This window comes from Stegodyphus dumicola, chromosome 9, assembly GCF_044657685.1.
Source record: "Stegodyphus dumicola isolate Sdum_Otavi_A_Nest chromosome 9, ASM4465768v1".
NCBI lineage: Eukaryota > Metazoa > Arthropoda > Arachnida > Araneae > Eresidae > Stegodyphus > Stegodyphus dumicola.
Genome location: NC_140776.1, coordinates 125,666,887 through 125,688,941, shown reverse-complemented (window position 1 = coordinate 125,688,941; position 22,055 = coordinate 125,666,887). Strand labels below are relative to the sequence as shown.

At 30.3% G+C, this 22,055-nt stretch overlaps 1 protein-coding gene across 2 annotated transcripts in view; it reads left to right on the top strand.

The window, feature by feature from the left end:
• Nucleotides 1-3,372: 3,372 nt before the first annotated feature.
• The window catches only part of tyn (trynity), a 74,572-nt gene continuing 55,889 nt past the window's right edge, over nt 3,373-22,055 (top strand). The window contains exons 1-2 of one of the 2 annotated variants that reach the window (XM_035355351.2): nt 3,373-3,701; nt 20,623-20,718. In XM_035355351.2, the coding sequence (XP_035211242.1) occupies nt 20,652-20,718 (67 nt within the window). In that variant the 5' untranslated portion in view covers nt 3,373-3,701; nt 20,623-20,651. The remainder of the gene's footprint in view (nt 3,702-20,622; nt 20,719-22,055) is intronic. The other variant, XM_035355352.2, reaches the window with a different exon arrangement.

The window sequence follows — 22,055 nt, the reverse complement described above, 5'->3', positions numbered from 1 at the left end:
ATACAAGAAGTATGTGTATGTATCCACCCCTCTTACCAGGCTTAAAAGTCCTTACACGCCCTTCATTTTCACAATCTTTGGTCGTGCTAATATACTTCCAATTGCAGAAATCTTTTAAATGACGAAAATTTTCCTATTTTAACAATTTCAAATTTTAAAAAAATTTACAAATAGCGAAATCTAATTTTTAATGTGGTCTTCCTGTACTATAATACTTATATTTACGGAAGTTTTATATTCGTTATGAGCCGCCCAGACGGTATAATGGTTGTAGGAGCCTGACTGCGATACCAAAGGGCCCGGGTTCGAGTCCCGGAGAGAAGGCATGGATGCAAAATTGTCTGTCCTTCATAGGAGGTAACGGTGGCTGCCTATTAGTTGCCTCCGCAATAAAATGGCCACCACTTCTGGCCTTAAGAGTGGCCAATGCCGTTATAAGCAAGTGCCCGCCATTGTGCGAAAAATATTCATTATGAAAAAATATAACTACAAATAATTTGAGTCCCAAACAACAAAACTTGATAGGAAGATTAGATTTCAAAATTTTTAATTTTTGATGTTTTGAAAATTTCAACTTGCCTCGAGAGATTGTTTAATTTAGAATAATACATGGAAATAACTTTAACTGAAATGCAGAAAAAAATATGTCTAATTTATTGGCGTGCAAAGAAGTTATGTGGTGCCCACATCAGATTTTTAACAACAATAACGCAGTTAAAAACAAACAGAAAATTAGCAATTTAGAAGAAATTGCAACAAACAGAAATAATAAAAAAAAACAAAATCTGAAATGTTTCAGATTTTAAATTACGTCCAAAGGGGCGTTTTTTAACATTTTGTGTGTTACCTTTCTTTATTAAATATCATGTTCCTCGCACTTAAACCATAAGATCCAGTGCAACAGCAATATCGCAAAATAGTTTTAAAACGAGCATATCTTTAGAATTTCCGATACAGAGACTCATGCGCTGGAGATAAAAATGTTTTTTCTGCACAACGTTGCCATTGCTCGCTTTGAAATCCTTGAGTTTGTTAATCAAAAATTCGTCAAAGTTTTAAAAAATAGAAAATCGATCATAAAACAAATTTCAAATTTCAAATTTGCTCTTCCACATGCTCATATTCGTTGGAGGATTACGTTATTCAAAATTCGATGACTCTATGTACCGTTGTTTTATCACAATACGAGAAATATACATACATTTATGCAGATTTTTCATTATTTAATTTCTTCAAATATAATGCAGGACTCTAACATTTTGTGGCAACAGTTTGAAAAGTGAACCGACATTTATGAGTCCGACGCAAAATGCCAAAACGAAACTAATAGTCCTTCGGGATTCAAATCCCTTTGGACTGAAAATACTTTGCAACAAACAGAAAATTAGCAATTTAGAAAAAATGCGCTGCCACTTGGCAAAGCAAAACAACTTTTCTTGCAAACTTAATCAACAAACTCGACAATTTAAAAAAAAAAATTTTTTTTGCCCCTGCAAGAAATAAGAAATAATTTCTTCCTCCCGCCAGTGTGTTGCAATTCGGCAAACCGTAAGATATTTTATTTCTCTTTAAAATTTATTCTGTTATTTATTAACATAACTAAATGATTTAAAAACAATAAACGCAAATTCATTTAAATTATTATTAATTAGTAACTAGACTCGTAAAATTAACATTAACAGGGTTTATTAAAATCGTCATATATACTTATCCTCATATAAATTACGTTAATTATTATTTTTATTTTATAGTTTTGGTTTATGTGATTACGGCAAAACCTCGAGGTTATCTCTTAAAGGAATGTTTTCGTGGAGGACTTTCTAAGAGAAGCTACACGTATACAAGTTACACGTGGGGAAAATCACAAAAACACTCAAGCAGCCAGCCCGTTTGCGCGATTCAAACCTCGGACCAAACTACCAGTGTTCGGCGACTTTACCGTTCGGCCGTTGGTAGGCTTATTTCATTGTACAGACTTTGCATATTATTGGTTGACAAACTAAGCGATTTAAAAGCAATAAACGCAGTTCTTCGTCTCTATTATTATTAACTGCTAGTTTGACTCATACGCATAGAGTCATTAGGTTATATCGATACAGGAACATGAAAAATGTAGAATGCCCCCATCGAGATTCAAATTCTGGACGTCCCGAATACGCGTCGAGCGTGCTTTCAGTTACACCACGAAGGCATGCGGAAAGGAGAGAGAAATATCTTATTATATCCATTAAAATCATAATATATTTTTTTATAATAACTATATTAGTTGGCTAACCGTGGGCACAAGATGATAATCTGAAAGAAAATTAAATTTGCTTCTTTGGGATAATGTATAAATTAGCAAAGCAAATCATAAGAATAAAAGAATATTTCTACATAAAATCCAGAAAGGAGAAGAAAAGATGTGAGAATAATAATAGCAGATGAAGTCGTAGTATTACGCATTGTTGTTTTTCTTAATAGTACGTAATTTAAATGTACTTAATTTGGAATAAACTTTGTTAAATTAGTCATTGAAAATAAATTGCTAAATTTTAAAAATAAATTAAATGTACAGCTATTCATTTTCTGTCATCCATTGATTTTTATCGAAATATAGGAGTAATATGAACACAGATATTGTCCTTTCTCTTTTGAAGTGTATTCTTTATTTGAATACAGATTCAGTTTGCACAACTAAACGTAGTTATTCTCCAAATAAAACTGCTTAAAAATATGGATAAATTTTAATAGTATATTTTTCTGTTAACTACAGTCGACTAATATTTTAAATGGTTAGTAAGAAAATGAAAAATATAGTAAAATTTAAAATGCCTCTGAATTCAGCTAATAAACTCGTCGAATACCCCTCGTCTTGTTGCCTGATTCCTTTAAAACTTATCTTCTTCATTTTGCATGAATTCATCCAGTTTTCCCATGGAAAACGACTCTTCGAATTTAAAAAGAACAGTAAAAATTCTCTTTCCCCGCCAACTTTTACATCAACAATAAAAATCAAACAACCGGAGTAACTTATCCTCCTCCCCCACAAAAAACTTCCTTATTATCGATTTCTTATTTTTCTTACACCTTTTCTCGAAGCTTAATCTTTCGTAATGAGTTTTGCATGCGTCTAAATCTCCCTAAATTGGGATCATAAAATTCCAAGTGTAGTTTTTTACTGGCTCGAGACTCTCTCCCAAAAGTCGTTTTCCCTGCAGAGGTCTGAGACGAGCTCTGGGTGTCTTCTTCGCTCGGTCACGGTAGAGACGAGCCAAGTAGAGCGCCAACTGAACCCGTACAGCTGATATACAATCTCGGTGGAAGATGCACCGAGCCATTTCACGCTTCACTCGCTCCCCGTATAAAAACGGCCAAGGTCTCTGTCGACTCTTTATTGACTTCCGCACTAGAGCACGGTCAAGTTCGACAATTCCATCTTCCGATACTGTGGTTTCCTCATCCATAATATGCATCGACATACCAGGACTTACGCATACTGATTGGAGTTTTCCCTCTTTCCGTTCTCCGAGAACGATTCTTCACTGAGAGAAAGAAGACGTTCTTTAGAGTTCCTTCCTTTTTCTGAAACGTTGTTGTGAGAGCTGGGAAAAGAAAAGTTTTGAAGATCTCTCTCTCTCTCTTAGTTTGGAAAACTCCAGCTTTGGACTTTTTCGCGTTTTGAAACTACTGTCAAGGTCATTGATCGCTTTGTTTGAAAGGTAAGAGATTTTTTATATCTGTTACAAAGGAAATGCAAAAGAAGCATATAGATGTTTTAAATAGTTTTCGGAATTTTGTAAAAAAAAGTCATTTGAAATTATTTTAAAGTTTAATTTTGTATATATTGTGTAAATGCTGCTTATATATTTTTTTAATTAGTATGAACTACTTTTATGCTATCAAAGAAAAGAAATTAAATTAAAAAAATATCTTTTAAGGAAATGTTTGAAGCTATTAAAATTTTTAATATCATCTATTAATCATAATTTTATATTATTCGTAATGTAAATGCTGCGTATGTTTTTTTTAAACTAACATCAGTTAATTTTGCAAATTTAGGCTGAAAGTTCTGGTATGATGCAAAAGAAAAAAGATGGCAGATTTAACGGTTCCTTTTAATTTATTTTTTAAATAATTAAGTTCAATTTTCCCTTCGCATTCGAAATAGCAGTTTCGTGGGAATTTAAAGTCAAATAGGAAAAGTATATTTTTAAATTATGTGAATTTAAATATTATTTAAACAATGTAAATTAAAAGTAAAACCTATTAAATTTTGTCGGTGAATTTAATTTAAAATAATAAATAAATATTAATGAAATTTTCGAGAGCTAACATTCGTTAATATATATATTCTGAGGTATTTTTGTTTATACATAAATAAAGATTTTGCCTTTTTTGTTAGTAATACTCTTATAACATTTAAATCATATTTTCTCAGATGGAGCTTCTATTTGAAAATAAATTAGAAACAGAATAAAAAAAAACTTTGTAGGAATGCATATAACTTTCTAATAATAGGAAACATTGCAGTTTAAAGTTTACATAATTTAATGTCATAAATATATTAGAATGATACATAGGCATAATTACCTAATTGAAAAGAATTATGCATGGCCTTTTAAATGAATATTTATTCCAAAGCTGTCATTAAATCATATCTTTCTATCCGGCAATATTTTGCAGTTTTCTTGTTTTACATAAAATTTTGCATTTATCGAATCTTTCCCTAGATCGTAAAAGAATTACTTTTTGTACTGCATTTAAACATTTAAAGTTTGTGCGATTTGAGGCTCTTTGTAATTACTTTGTTACCTTTTGCATTAAAGTAATTTAATGGCTAATTATATAAGTACATTCTTCCAATTTTAGTATTTTAAGAACTGTTTTAAGCCAAAGACTATTCTCTTTTCGTTCTTTTTCATTAATGGATAAAATATTCAGGTAATTCTTAAAACAGTTCCTGGAGCTGAAAATTATTTTCTAAACATATTACGCAATGAAAGAGTCCAAATTTTACTTCAGAGTTGATTTTAGACAGGTGTAAAAATATTTTATTTCTTTAAATATTGAGGTTTCGTTTAAGCATTGTTTTAGTCTGAGTTGCGAAAATAAAAAATAAAAAGCCAAGAAAATATTAAATTTTCTTTTTATATGTACAGTTTCTGAAAAAAAAAAGTTCATTTTCTAACCTTCTACTAGGAATTATCTTAAATGTAAAAGCGTAATTTGAACACTTTTGCGTAAGTTTATCGTACTTTCCAGAAGTGTACCCTGACTATTTTGTTACCCAGGAACATTTATAGCCTTATTCAACGTTTTATAGCTGTATAATATTACATTACGTAGGCTACCGTCTCATTCTCAATATGGCAAATCACCAGTTCTGAGAGCCGTTGCTCTCCGATGCAGTTCAGCGTTCAAATTATAACAATGCATTACTTTTAAGTCTAGTCGAGCACTTTTAAAACAATCATATCTATTCATTGATAATCTCCTTCTTTATTTTATTTTGTACCTTTCGAATTATAGAAATACACCACCTGTGAGTCTACAAAAACGAAAAAGTTTTAAAATGGAAAATTTTTTGTCTTAACAATTTACATAAATATCACTAATAAAATGCTTATAAATGTCTTTTGCAATATTATTGATTGAGAACTTTCATGACCATGGATGTAGTCATAAAAATCGTTTCAGAGATTTTTATACAGGGACTGCAGCTTAAGAGTGATCATTTCCTGACATATATAGTGCATATAGTAATTTTCTAAATTGGTCTTTTCCATATTTGAAAATTAAAAAAGTCTAAAAAATGGCGTTAAATTATGATTAATGAAATCATATCCATTAAATATCAAAAATGAATTATTAACCATAGTTTTTGTATATTTTACTATAAAATACTGTTATTTAAGCTTAAACATTATTTGTTTTTTATCAGATGCAAAATGCTCACATTATTGAATACATACACATCGGCAATAGAAGTTTTGCGATACAAACCACTAACTAAAGAAAATTAGAAAAAAAAATAATAATTGAAAGGCTACAGATTTTAACTGTCCCCTAAAAGGGGTCATTTAAAGTTTTTATCAGTAGAGATTATCAATAGAGACGACTCAGGTGGAATAAAGAAACATTTTATAGGATACTACATTTAGACTAAGAAGACGGTGTTCTATATCTTCTGGGTATTTGAAAAGTGAAAGATTGTAAAACGTAATTTCATAATAATGTTGAATGTTTTTAATTAGATGTATCATGAAATCAATGCATTTTTATTTTAATCAAGATGATTAAAAAATAAAAAGAGTAATATTCTTAACTGCATTTATTGCTGTAAACTAGCTTAGTTTGTTAATGAGTAACAGACAGATTAATCTTCGATATAAACAATAAGTATCTTACATTTTGTTGAATGGCAACACTCGAATAAAATGTGAAATTAATAAGTAAAATGTTAACTTTTGCTTACCTTAACGCATTGTGTATTAAACATTCGATTCAAAAATATTAATCAAAAATTAAAAAATATTAATTTTCGTACAAGACTCTTTTATACGTTGGTCAATGGATTTATTTTTCCAACTTTTATTCATTTCTATTCCTATTGAGCAAGACTGCCGTAATTTAGAGTTACAGCTTTCCTGAATTAAATTTATGTCTTCATTAACAGTGCTTATGCAGTAGTTTTTACGAGTAAATGTAGCGAAAAAAATTACTACAGCTGTAAAAGAAGGCACTGGGTTTCCGTTTTTGGTTTTCGTAAAAAATAAGTAAAGAAATAAAATAAACGAAAGAAAACAAGACTTTTGTAAGAGAAAAACCATTCTAAAAAATTTTTTTTGTTACCCTTGACTTCATTTGTAAGTAATGGTAAAATGGCAATTTCTTTATCCTATTGTTTCGTCCGATGCAGTCTAGATACAGAAATAATTCTGAAGCACAAATATTTTCACGAGTTTTAAATTTCAAGCTGAGACAATTTTTCTTAGAGTTTTATCTCATGTTTTTAATGTTTTTCGTTTATTTAATAAATATTATATAAATTATTCTAGAAAAATCTGTAAGTCTAGTTTTATTTCATCTCTCGGCGATATTAAAGCACTAAAATTAAAGGATATTTGTACAATATAAAAATTCTTAAATATTGCAGATTCTTAAAAGTATATGCAAACAGAAAGTGGAGTATGAAAGACCCATCTTTTCATATTCTGTATTTAATATCACGTCGTAAAGATCCAATCATCTGGAGCTTCATTCATTAGTAGAAATAACACGAAACAGTTTCTTGACTCCAGTAGATCATCTGGTAAGATGACCTGATAGCGGTTCAAAAGAATCTGGCTTTGGATCTCTACTACGCCGTAACTTAATGAATAGTTGTTAACATAACAAATATGTTATTCCTCCGTAAGTAAGAATAGGAAGTAAAAGCGTTTTCTTAGAGAGTAGGTAATTTTAGAATTTCGAGCAACGAAAAAAATTTATAGATTTATTGTCAACAGGTTTTTTTAAAACAGACCCGCTCCTTTCAAGCTTATATTTCATATAAGGGATGAAATGTATCAGATGTTTTTTTTATAGCATTACCAGCCGAATAAAATAATTATTAGTCCAAAGGGATTTGAATCCCGAAGGACTATTAGTTTCGTTTTGGCATTTTGCGTCGGACGGATAAATGTCGGTTCACTTTTCAAACTGTTGCCATAAAATGTTAGAGTCCTGCATTATATTTGAAGAAATTAAATAATGAAAAATCTGCATAAATGTATGTATATTTCTCGTATTGTGATAAAACAACGGTACATAGAGTCATCGAATTTTGAATAACGTAATCCTCCAACGAATATGAGCATGTGGAAGACCAAATTTGAAATTTGAAATTTGTTTTATGATCGATTTCCTATTTTTTAAAACTTTGACGAATTTTTGATTAACAAACTCAAGGATTTCAAAGCGAGCAATGGCAACGTTGTGCAGAAAAAACATTTTTATCTCCAGCGCGTGAGTCTCTGTATCGGAAATTCTAAAGATATGCTCGTTTTAAAACTATTTTGCGATATTGCTGTTGCACTGGATCTTATGGTTTAAGTGCGAGGAACATGATATTTAATAAAGAAAGGTAACACACAAAATGTTAAAAAACGCCCCTTTGGACGTAATTTAAAATCTGAAACATTTCAGATTTTTTTTGTAGAATGTATACAAATATATATATATATATATATATATATATTCAGTATGTATAATTATAGAATATATATATATATATATATATATATATATTCAGTATGTATAATTATAGAATATATATGTATGCAATTGAATCGTGATTTGATTTAAATATTTAATATCTCTTATTAAATATGTGATGGATTAAATTCATTTTTAATTAAATTAATCGGATTAAAAAGTAAAAAAATAGAACTAAGAACTGCGTTTATTGCTTTTAAATCGCTTCATTTCAGTAATCGACTGATTAAATTTGAAAGTTAAATATCTGACGGTTTACTAAATGGTAACACACTAACGCATAGAAGATCAAAGCATTTTTTCTCAGACAATGACAACGCTTTTAAATTGCTTAGTTGTAATTAAAAACTCATCAGATTTGCACAAAATATGAAGTAAGAAAGAATACACTGAAAAGTTTCTCATTTCAACAGTCGCCCAAAAGTGTTTGTTAAAGTATTTTACGTTCTCGTTGGGCTCGCAGTCTACCAGTTTGCTTTTGCCCTCACTCCTGCCAACTCTCCCTTTTTTTGCCATTTTAGCTTTATTATTAAGCATGGTTTTTTCTGCACTTACGCCACATACAGTTCAAAACCAGAAAAAGTTTTAAAAGCTGCATAGCAGTACATTTTTTTTTTACTTCATAATATCAATATTCAGCTTTCTTAATAAGACGGCTAACAAAACATTTTTTGTGTTTTTATTATTAACTTCTTATGTTATGTGTCACCTTTATTTACTAAATATCATTTTCTTCGCTTTTATGCCACATAAAATTCAATTCAAAAGCAAGATAAAAAAAACATACACACACAAAATGTTTGAAAGCAGCATATTTTTAGAATTCCCGATAAAGTGTTAGATGTTGCCGTACATATTTTTATATTCCCTGTATTATTTCTTAAAATCTCTCCTATCGCGTGGAAGGTCACTAAAGTACTTATGACAAAAAAGTATATAATGATTTTAATGAGTCCAGCTAGAGTAAATTCATAAAAATGTTGAATATTTCTAATTAGAAATCTCATGATTTTAACAAATACTCAACCACATTAAAATCAACACATTAAAAAAAAACAGAAAAAATATTCTTAAGAAATGTGGTTATTACTTTTAAATCGATTAGTTTATTGCTTAATTACTTTACAGTTTAAATATGAAAATATCCTAAGCTTTAATTTCATTTTAAAATTATTTTGCGATATTACTGTCGAACTGAATTTTTTGGTTTAAGTGCGAGAACGTGATATTTAATAAATAAAGGTAGCACTCAAAAAGTTTTCTTTTTAAAATGCCCCTCTTAACGTAATATAAAATCTAAAAGCTGTGAGACATTTTTCGTTCATATTTTTGAATTTTTTTTTCAAGGCCTAACTTTTTTAGAACTTGAGAGAAGAGCTGCCGGTTTACCTTTTATTTATTTATTACGTGCTTCGTATTTTGGCACTACACAGAAAGGGAAGCAGGGTTTTTTAAACTTTTTTCAGTCGCGACCCCTTTTTATCACTGTGATTATTTCGCAACCCCCAGGACCCCATAATACATACGAAACTTTTATGGAACCCCATGAACATTGTGCAAATCCGACACACGCGCGTGTGAAACTGTCAATGTTTTCCCTTGTACTGTAATTGCAGTTTTAGGTCATTAACTTTAATTTCTAATTTTAAAACATAGAACAATGGGAAAATTTTAAATAAGTAACAGACGAAATGATAGTGTCACGTGCAAAGCAAATAAAATGAACGTTTCTATTATAAAAAGAATGCGTCGAAACGTTTTCCTTTTTTCTTTGTCTGTATTGTCTTTATCTATTTTCAGATACATTGTATAAAAATATTTGGCAATTGTAAAATTGTTATAATAAGTCAAAGAAATATCAAAACTGCTAAATTTTTGTCGACCCACAGTTTAAGAAACGCTGTCGTAGAGGATGTTTTAAGGGAAACTGTCTCGTATTCACGTTTAAGGTAAGAAAAACCACGAAGACGCCCATGGAGTCACATTCTTCGCCAGAACCTGAACCCCTGACCGTACTACCAGTGTTCAGCCGCTTTTACCGCTCGGCCGCTGGTGAGGACCAGTTGAGATAATCAAGAGATAATCACGTCAAGGCAAAACAGAAGCTTTTGTAAATAAATGAGGCACAAAAGTTTTCATTTGTTCTGTTAATTATAATATTTCGTTGCTTTTTAGTGTAATAAAGTGAGCTATTTAAAAGCGATTCTCACACATTTTTAATTAATGCGCTTTTCTTAATAATAATTTGATACTTTTGATGGCAACAAGCTAGGATTTATATTAAAGTTGAGACTTTCAGATCTTGAAATAGCCTCGAAATTCGAAAATTTCAGCTTTCGAGCCTTTTTCATCATTTGAACCTTTTGAATCCTAACTTAAAATATCGTTAATAGTATTAATTCTAGAAAATGTCGTTTGTCTAGTTTAATTCAATTCTAGCAAGATTAGTCTTAAAATCTTTAAAGTTTCTTCTTTTTTAGATTGTACTAAAAGTGTTTAGTGCTTGGTACTTTCATAAATTCTTTAAAAAAATATTATTATTTTTTTTAATTTTTCTCAATTTTCTAAGGAGAAATTAGAGTTCTATTTTTAGTTTTTTATCTAAACCACCTTTTAAAATAATCCTAACATCTACACACATGCTTAGATTTTAAAATATTCTGAATGGTTTTCACGGAACGGAAATTTAAAATTTTGCTCAAATAAAAAACTTTCAGTATTTAGCAAAATATTAAAAATTTACAAAGAAGAAATTTAAGGGGAACTGTGTAATCAATATTATTTCAGTTATCAAGTATTATCGGTAGCATTCTAAAATTACTTCAATATTTAATCAAATTTTGAAAAAAAAAAGCGAAAAGTTTTCTCTTTTTTCTTACCATTTATTTTATTGGAAGGTTTCAAGAAATTCGGAAGATTCATGATTTGGATAAACAATTTGGATTCTAATTTAAGAAAATTTCATATTCACAAAATTCTACGTTTGTGCGAATATTTCTGAAAATGTTTGTAGATCAACTGAAAAGTTCAAGAATGGATTAACATTTGTCAGAGGTGGGACAAATTAAAAATTATCTTGAATCTAAATACAGATCTTAACTATTCTCAGATTTCTTGAATTCTTTATATAATAACACAAAGGGGAAAATGATTACTTTATATGTGAAATTTTTGATTAAAGCAAAATTTTTATATATATGTTTTAATGGAAAACAACTTTTAAAATACACTTTTTTTCCTTAATTACATAGCGAAGTCACTTATTGTATGAGACTTCTCCATGTAATTTTTTGTCGTCTGCAACTCTAGAATGACCTTGACCAGAGACCAATTAAACAGATCTGGCCTTGAACTTAACGTAATCAGAGAGAAAATGTTGAGTCATTCCTCAGGAAGGCCATTGCCCCGTTGAAACAAAAATCACGACGCTTTTTGTTTCCGCAAACTGGGAATGAAGTCACTATTTTTTTCCAGACCATTGGCCGAACATCGAGCACCCATTGACCCATTACGGTCGTTAAGTGGGTTTGGCCCACAGACTCAAGAGTGCAATTTACGACCTATTTCACTACTTGCACTGGGATTTGTTTCTCCGTTTTTTCTCTACATTCTTCCCGTTACTGCAATCCGTTTTTTAATCTACATTCTTCTCGTTACCTTTTGGAAAGGTAATGGAAATTTTTGGTTCAGACTGCTGAGAAGATTTTTTTAAAAATATTTCTTTAAGGTAACAATGATTTGAAATCAACGGTTTGGGTAACGATGGAAAATTAACAGAATCGTAGAAAGTTGATCTACAACTCTTACAAGTCTAATACTTGAATTCTCATTATTTTTAGTAAAGAATTGTATCTCAGAACTTTCATTAGCAAGCCAAAACAATTTCTTTCTTTTCTAAAAAAAGTAAAATTCCTTTTAGAATGCTGTTTTCCTATTCTGAATGGTTTTGCTTCCAACAATCTGAAATGCCGATTTGTGTTTTAAAGAAACGTTAAAAAAGACTACTGTACTTTCTGAGAAAGCAAGGAATTTTTGGCTAGTTATTTTATTGGTTTCTCAATTAACTACATGAATATTTGATGCTATGAAGCTAACATATCAAAATCGCGTGTAGTTGTATTATACGTAGCACTAATATATATATATATATATACCTGTATTATTCTCAAAAATGTATAAGGTATTTTGTTAGATATAAGGAAAAGATTTGAAGAAATAATTTGGGGGACTATTTTAGTAAGTGCAGTTTGAAGTCTGGTATTATCCAGTAGCCTATCTTCTTTCTCTCTCTTATTAAATATTTAAGAATGTATGTATGCATGTATTGGGAAAAATAGCGAAACCTGGAGCCACAACATATTGAAGACACATAGCCCTCCACCCGAACATATGCAACTCGAAACCGAGGTTTAATTTTTGAACTTTTTTTTATTATTATTTTATGTTTAGTGCGAAATCAATTAAGTTTTGATTAACAAACTCAGTAATTTAAAAACAATACGTTGCCACACGGCAAGGTGTAAAATAGTTATGTTTCGGATTTAATGAGAAAGCTTAAAAATTAAAAAGAAATGTGCTGCCATTGTGTGAAATAAAATAACTTTTCTTCCCCGTGTCACTGTGTTGTCACATCCAAAACTTCTCATATTTAGCATTTAAAACTTGTATATGCATATATGATGCATATACAATCATGATTGAGAAGAACATATGAGATTTTGACTATATATGATAAACCAGAAGTTATACTTTACTTGGCACTTTTGAACTCATATTCGTGAAAAATATAGAACGATTGAAATAAGAATTTTGATCTTAAATAATGTAGCTCATATTAAGGCTGTTTCCATTACATCTAGGCACGATATTTATACAGTGCCGATCCTAGACCGCTGGCAGCTCACCTGCAAATTAAAATAGGCCACCCTTTTCCCCAGAAATATAATATATTTGATAATCATTTCGCCGCCCTTAAATTTGGCCTCCCACTTGCTATATACCATCTTGCCCCACACTAGGATCGGCCCAGTATTTGCATACATATCTAATGCTAGAAAGCCCGGAGGTCATAAGAAATGGCCGCTGTTTTAGATATTATAAATTGTAATTAAAATTATTTGTGCAAAGATGTCTGCTAATTCAAACTGAATTACCCAGGTCAGGCGGCGAGAAGGCCCCTTTGCTTACTTCCCCACGGGGTTTTCCCCTTCTACTTACTTAATTGCTTAAAGTAGAGTGCAATGAAGGAAACCACTGGCGGTACATTTCTTAAGAGCCACTGCTAGCTCAATAAATAAAGGTGATTTAAATAATAAAATGTTAATTCACATGACAAAGATCTCTTTGTACACAACATTTCTTGTGTAGATCTTTCCATCATTTTTAAGCTCGCCTTGCAGAGTACCATCAATTATTTTGAATTTTACGTTCGTTCTTTCACGAACTCTTGAACAGGAACTCACGAACTCTTGCGTTCAGTTGCAAACCATTTCAAAAACAGATGATTGCTAATGCAAACAAATGTTCACGTTCGCCCTGACGCGCTCAATTTGTGTTCAGCTGAAATTCAGTTTAAAATACAATGTCGGAATAAAATTGGGCAAAATTTTAAACTCTTTAACCGAAAGGATATTTAGCATAGAAATTTGGGTAAACCTACCTGATGAGATGTACTGCGCACAACTCGTTAGTTGGTTTCGTCTCCTTTAATTTCTCAACGTTTGCAAGTTTCTAGGTAATTTATATGTAAATATAATTAAATGCATAATAAGCAACAATTGTATGAATTAAAAATATTTAAATGTTCTTAAATACCATGATAATTTAATTAAAACAATGATATTGCATGTAATTAAAACAATGATAACTGCATGTATGGTATCAGTGTATATGGACTATTTGAATGCCGTGGCAACGTCACTCCATTGGCTAATACAGTTACGCAAGCAACCAATAAACTATCGGCGACAAACAGACACTTATGCCGCATATATATAAGATGAAGGGAGTACCCTGCGACGGATTGGCGATGGTTCTCTGTGAGCTTGGAGAGATTTTACTGTGTTGTTAGAGAGATGACTAAGGAGAGATTTGTAGACAGACAAGGCCGAAATGAATATAATTTTTATTGCCAGACACGAACTTATTATCGAAATTATATTTTTCGTCACACGTGATCATGGACGCAATATGCACCCAAAAATTTTATTCAGAATATCATATTTTAGATGACGGCGTAGTTAGCAGCACGACAAAGCAAAGGGAACAACGAAGCGTCTTGACTGCAATAGAACTGAAGCTGAAGAGCGCAATTATCTAGTATCGAGGCTCACTGACAGAAGGTTTTGGTTTAGGTTAGAAAGGTTTGAGTTTTCGAAATTTTGTGTTCAGGCTCCGAATTAGCCACTACATCAGAGTTACGCAAGCCATACAAGATGGACTGAAATAGAAATTATTACATTTTTTAGAATAGAGAGGGGGAATTAAGAACTGTTGCTAATTTAACTTCTAATTTTGATTTGCATTATTTTTTATCTTACATACATATCAATCCGTAGAAAAGAATGATTTTTAAGTGCTTTGCATTTGCAGAACTTCAAAACGTTACCAAAACATTCGCCAGTTATTCTCTTGCAGTGTTGATAATTACGAGGCAGAAGAGCAAATAGCAGATCAGAAATTATCTTCTTACTCATCTTGGAACGTATGGTCGTCCTTGTTTAGCTGTCTTTCCAAAAACTAACTAGCATTGTGTAGCTGCAGACCAAAATGAACTCTTATTTGTTGATGCTATAGAAATAAAATAGGAAAAAATTAAATGACTGTAATCGCTTCAAAGTATTTATTTCAAATATGTTATAAACACTTGATTTTCCTTAATTTTAAAAATCTAATCAGATTTTAATTGCGCAATGAAATAAATTTATAAAAGGCCAAATTATGTTGGTATAGATTTAGAAAAACCATTTTTTAATTTGTACACACGACCAAATATACCTAATAAAATATAGTCACAATTCATACATGGCCAATTATACCTAATAAAACATAATCAACCTCATAGTAATTTTTACACATGGTCCCAATTCTAGTTAATAAAATACAATCCAAAATTTCTTATAATACACCGGAAGCGATACTTTACTTAAAGCTAATTTATTGTCATATCATAGTATTTTTTATAATAAATATTTTAGGTGGCTGATCAACAAAGTCGCGAAAGCGTCTAATATAACAAAAACGTATATTTTTACCTAAGAGTGAAATTAAATAAATAACGCTTGTATTAATAATATAATAACGCTTATATTATCATTTATTGAAACACTTTATAGTATCATGAGAAAAGATTCTGAAGCTTGGAAAACCACCATTTTTAATAGGCTACTTATTTTAATACTGCTGTATTTACATGTGGATTTAGATAACACCCATATAATATGCGAAATTCTAATATATAAGCGTTATTATATTAGCGTTATCTAATACACTAGCGTTATTAGTTAACATTACATTAGCGTTAATGTTATTATTATTATGCGTTATTATTCTAATACATTAGCGAAATTCTAATATGTTAGCGTTATATTCTATTATATTAGCGTTAAGTAGAGTGGTACTGCAGTTCATATTGTTTAATACGAGAATCTCTGCAGCTCTTTTTGGAAAGCAAAATTTAGCTAGAGATTTCATAAACATAAGCTAAATTTTCTTGCAAATAATATTGTTATAAAAGTAAAAAAAATTTCGATTAAAAATTCCTATAACAGGTATTATTACTAAAATTTCTTATGAAATACATCTGAATGTCGAAATTATGATTAAAAATTTATTACCGGTAAATATGCTGATCGGTATCAGCCATTTTCAAGATAAAAACAATTGTCTTTTAAATAAAAATAGTTGCTTGTTGTTCAGGGCTGAAATTCAGTTGAAAATTTCCGGTTAAGTACAACAGACTTCTCAGTGTCACGGGAATCTGATGAAATTGACTCTTTTTGATGATGTCATTAAATGTACGATTTGTAGAACATCGAACGTTGAACTTTAAGATGACGGCGTGTTTGCCACTCAAACATAAAGTAAGCAAATAGAAAGCAACTAACTGTAACCGTTGTTTCCGGAGGCTGATTTCACGTACTGCTCTTAGCGTGTCAAATATTGTAAAGAAGAAAGCCATCATATTGAAAGCAAGTGGAGTGTATATGGAAAACCTTTCTGTTGATATATGGCTCCTAAGTGCGTCTCTCAAAACGGCTACATTTTCAATAGCCACAAGAGACGCATGCCAGCGTTAATAAATTTCAAGCTTTAAACATCTTAAAATTAGTTAAATTTAACAACTAAAAGAAAACTGAGTGACAAAGAAGATTAAAACTATTAATTAAAAAATTAATTTCAAAAGAAAATTCCAATAAAACTGACGTTAAAAAATTCTGGAATTTATTAAGCTCTCTAAGTTCTCGAAGTCTCTTAAGTCTTCCAAAATTCAGAAATCATGGTATTTACATTTCTTTGTTTAAAAAATCTGATGTTGACACCACCTGACTTCCTTGTACGTCTATTAAGTTATACACATTTTTTGCTGCACGTCGTTTAAAGTTATTTCTTCGAATTATTCTAACTTAATTAACCGATTTCTCAAGGCAAACTGAAAATGAAATGAAAAACTGAAAATTTTGAAATTAAATACAGTCAATTTTTGTAGTGTGGGATTCAAACTTCTTGTATTTTTATTTTGTCATAACGAGTATAAAATCTTCCCAAATATAAGAAACGGTAGACTTTATTAAAAGTTAGATTTCGTTGTTTGTCCAAAATTACTTTTTTTAAAACATAAATATTTTCGTTATTAAAAACACTTCTGTAGTTGGAAATGTATACTTCAAATTGTAATTCTTAGTTGTCTTTATTGGCATTCTTTATTTTTAATTTATTGAAATATTGGAATTTTAATAGGAGCATTCCTCATTCTGTTCTTGGCAGTATAAACTATGTAGATGTCCTAACAAACTAGGGCCGAGTTATCGTTTGACCTGAGAAGAACTGCAAAATATTGAAAAAGTTTTAAAACAAGCCTTTTCATTAAATCAAAACAGGAACATAAATGCACGTCTCGTGCTAGATAAAATCAGCCAATCAATTATGGCGAAGTAATATAAATTAAATGTCAATTTCAAAATTTAAAACTTAGTAGCCGAAGGCTACGCAACTAATTTAATACGGAGTTGGTTCAAATTTCTCACCCACGTTACAATTTAAATCTCGGCAACTATAATACAAGGCCGAAGAATAAAATCTTTTCGAACTAGCAAAAGCCTAGTAACTTGGCCTCGAAAGGCGGAAACACATTCTGCCTTACATTCCGAAAATCTGACCTTAAATATTCTTAACCTCATTTGCATTCTGGTAGAGAAACGGAAAATAGAAGTAAGAGTAAAGATCTAAATTAAAATAACTGATTAGAATAACATAACGGAACTTTACAAGTTAAGTGTTATCAAAGTTACAGATCTTTTCACCAACACGTCGCTATATTTCAGTTTCCTCTTGCTTCCTGAGTCGTACCAAGTTTTGGCATCATAGATATGTTTTATCCTCGTTTTTTCAAAATTATCGTCAGCGTCTACACTATTTTTGTTTACTCGAACGTTTCAGCGAGGTTTAGGGCCTTATTTCGATTCTTAAACACATCCGTGAACAAAGTATCTCTCAGGCAAAGATGCCCTATTCTTTACTGTAATTAAGGCTCTATCATATTAGGCATCTTTTAATATATTCGCTTATAACAAATTTTTAACTTTCTAAGCTGAAAAGCTGTTTCTGTTGTCATGATGATTGTATCAGCTCTTTTACGGAATGTCAGGAGAATAAAATTTGCACAAAAATTTGGTGTCTGAGACATTTTATCAATTGATGATCGGTGAGAGATGCGAGAGATGTCTGATAGATTTCTGCAGCTCTCCACCATTTTTGAAGTTTCAAAGTGTGATGATGGCTCAACAGCTTGCCTAGCTTCTTGTCTAGATTTAGTCTTCTAGCCTAAGCCATTTAAACAACTTAAGATTGTTATATCACTCATGATTCGATTTTTAATAGAATGAGCAAGCTCACAGCCCATTTTACTATCATTTTCTTTATTATTCCCATCTGTAACATAAATGCTAAGAGTTTTCTTCAGAAGGTATTCAAATAAAATAGCATTCTCCTCGTGTTTTACAGCAATTAGTTATCTCTTCTGTTTAATTCCAAAACAAAATTAATTCTTCATCGCTTTCGTAGTTAATAACTGTCCCTTTTTATATTTTATGCTTCAGAAAAGTTTTAAAAGTACTTAAAAGAATCAATATTTTAAAATCTGGTCAGAATTTTGTTTATGTGTTTCTAAATACATTTTATACATTTCGTATTGCTAATGTAATCTGAAAATGTATTAGAAAAATTTATCTGAATGTTTGTCAGCATCTGAAGACCTACTAAAGCGTAAAATTAAAAATGTAGTTTTCTACAGTTTTCTTCTTTTCATTATTTTAAGTAATGGAATACTTAGAAGATAAAAAAATGCTTTGACACATTTGGGATTTTCTCCTAGAAATATATATTAAAAAATTTATTTTAAAATAATTAAAATACATTTTATAAAAGTCTGAAGAGTTTCAAAATACATACAAAGGAAACACTATGAGTTAAAAGAAAGATTGAGATGACGGAAAAAAAAAAAGCTTTGAAATTAGCATTAAATATAAAATAACGCTTTTTGAATGTAAATAAATAATTATAAATAAGCTTTAAAATAAGTTATCGAATAATGGTGCATTTCTTACTTACATTTAATTTATTATTTACATTATTGATTATTTTTCATATTCAATTTATAAGACACGTGCATTTTTTTAAATTTAAAAATAAAAGTTAGTCTTAAGAAAGGAAATAATTTGATAAATTTAAGTCCAAATAATAGATTGCAAATGAATGAGAATTTTAAACAAAATAAAAACTCAGTTTTCTTTCTATTTTAAAACGTTTGAACTAGCCGTTTTAATTAAGCAAATTCCTGTTTTTACTTAACTCACTCACAGTATTTCGCTGTTAGTGAAATGTTGTCAGCAATTTTTAACCTACTTCCTGATAGGCTCTCAAGTTCATATTATGCACACACTATTTGTCGAAGACAATGTAATGTGGTGAATTTTTTTTTTGCAAAATTCGATTTAGATTTTTTTAATTTAATATTTAAACCATTTTCGCACATACCTTCGTTTAACGAACAAACTAAACATATCAGAATTTTACTATTTACAGCCGAAAAAAAAATTTTCAATGAAGCTTACATGAAAAGTGCATCTTAATTTCAGAATTTTTGGAAATTTTTTAAATATCGCTTGATAATGTAGGCATTGAAGATTCTAAAATTTCAATATCTGAACATGTGTCGGATATAAAATATTGAAATTTTCACAGATTATAAAACAAACTTTCACAATAAGAAATATTTAAAAAATCTGAACCGAGCGATTTTCTACATTTTTTTAAAAGATGTTACAGTCTGAGGAGAATGGAGAGGAAAAATTCTCACATTTTTCGAGGAAAAATTCCTTTTGAGTTTGCCCTCTTGATGCACTTAATGAAGAACTGGCGATATTCGATTTTGCAGTTTAGCTTTCAGTAAAATATTCGTTGTAACAATCCAATTTCCGAAACTGAATATTTAAGGTGATTATTTCATCCTCTGAATGAACGGTAAAGTAACACTGGTAATTCCGACTTGTGTTCTTTTTCAGGTAAACGGGCCGGCTGCAGGGTTGTCTTTGTGGTTTATCCCATATTTTGCGTGTACACGAGCCAGTTTCCCTTAACAAGTCTCCCACGAAGGCGTCTCTTCCCTTAGGCAGATAGCCTTGGAGTACTTTGCCATAATTAAATAAACCAAACAAATAAACACTTCTTCTCTGAATGGCATTCAATTATTTTTCTTTATTTCATAATTTTTTTGTAATTTATTGCTTGTGTTTTAATAGTGACTAAAAATTGCATCTCTCATAACGTATAATTGAGAATAAAGAAAAGAAACTACAATTAAAAGTTTTTATGAAGTGAGCTTTGATTTAAAATGGCTATGGTAATTAATGCGCTAAAAGGAGAAAAATAATTTATCATGACACCGTAAAAATTTACGGGGATATTTAATTTCAGAATTTGCACTTTCTGATGTTTATGTTATGTTAGAATAATTCGAAAAAATAAGTTTAAGAAGGAGGTTTTTTTTTTTTTTTTTTTTTTTTTTAATGGTCACGAAAAATCTTACCAAAAGATACAATTCTGTATGGTTTTTACTATTTTATATATTTTTTAACAACATAACAATGCTAATCCTTTTTATTTCAGATAACAAAGAAATCATCTTAAGGAAGTGCATGATGAGAAACCTCAGTCTGCTGGTCGCCTGTTTAATCTTATCTCTTTCAATCAGTCTAGCTGAAAGTGAGTTTGTTTGCCTCTTTACTGAGGTTATTACATATTAAATTACAAATACGTACGCATCTATAGTTTAATTTCATATGTAATGTTTATTATACATTTTGCATACATGTATTAATAATTTAGATTTTTAATGTAATGCGCCAAAAATATGTAAATTTATGCAAACGTATATTATAACTTAAAATTATGTTGATATTATGTTAAAATTGCATTATATATTTTAATACTTTATCGTTTGTTTAAATATATACATTTATACATACGTATAAATAACATTAAAAATAAATGTGCGTAGGTGAAGAAAGGGTAAATATCGAAACAGTAAAATATATCTAAAAAACGTTAGCTGTAAAGTAAATTGCAAAATACATAGAGAAAAAGTGTTTTAATCTAAGAACTATGTGAAATTTCATTTAATTTATTCAGTTTTTTATTTAGACAATTAGATTCAGTTTTTTTTATTTAGATCGTTGTTACTATCTCGAGAGTAATTTAAAATTCAAATTTTAACTCTGTAATAAAAATGGTTGACAAATACAGTGAAACCTCAGTCCACTAATTTGATTCGCTCCTGAAGGCTATCCATCGTTCGAAAATTTCATAAACCGAAAAATTGTTTCCCTGCAGGAATTAATGTAAAATGGGGTAATTCCATCCTTAGTTACAGATGAAAACTTGTTTGAATTTTCTAGCAATATTTTATGCTATATATATTTTATGTAATTTTGTGTGCGTGTGTGGTTTATAATGCAAAACCAATAAAAATGATTAAATCTAAATTAAAAATATATAAATCGAATATTAAACTAGAGGAAAAAGAAATTTAAGTTTATTATACCTGAACGAAGGAGAATGTTGGGATAAATGAAAAATGATAAGAAAGAGGCTGAAAGATTTGTTTGCTTAGATGAAAAATATTACTGTTTAGACGAGGAGCCTTTCCCGTAAAACATTAGGTAACTGTCTTTTAGGGCCGTCTTCTTTCATCTTTCCTTCTCCTCTTAGAGCCACACTGAACGAGCGGCCGAACGGTACAGTAACACTGGTAATTCCGACCTGGGTTCGTTTTCAGGTAAACGGGCCGGCTGCATGGTTGTCTTCATGGTTTTTCCCATGTTTTACGCGTACACGAGCCAGTTTCCCTTAACAAGTCCCCCACGAAGGCATCTCTTCCCTAAGGCAGATAGCACTGGAGTACTTTGCCATAATTCAATAAACAAATAAACATCCCTAACCATTTTTAAATAAAGACAACGCATTGCCATTGAAAATACGTATAGTATAGCATTCTGCTTCTTTATGAGGGCGATATCTTCAGGTGAAATCTTAAATTTACA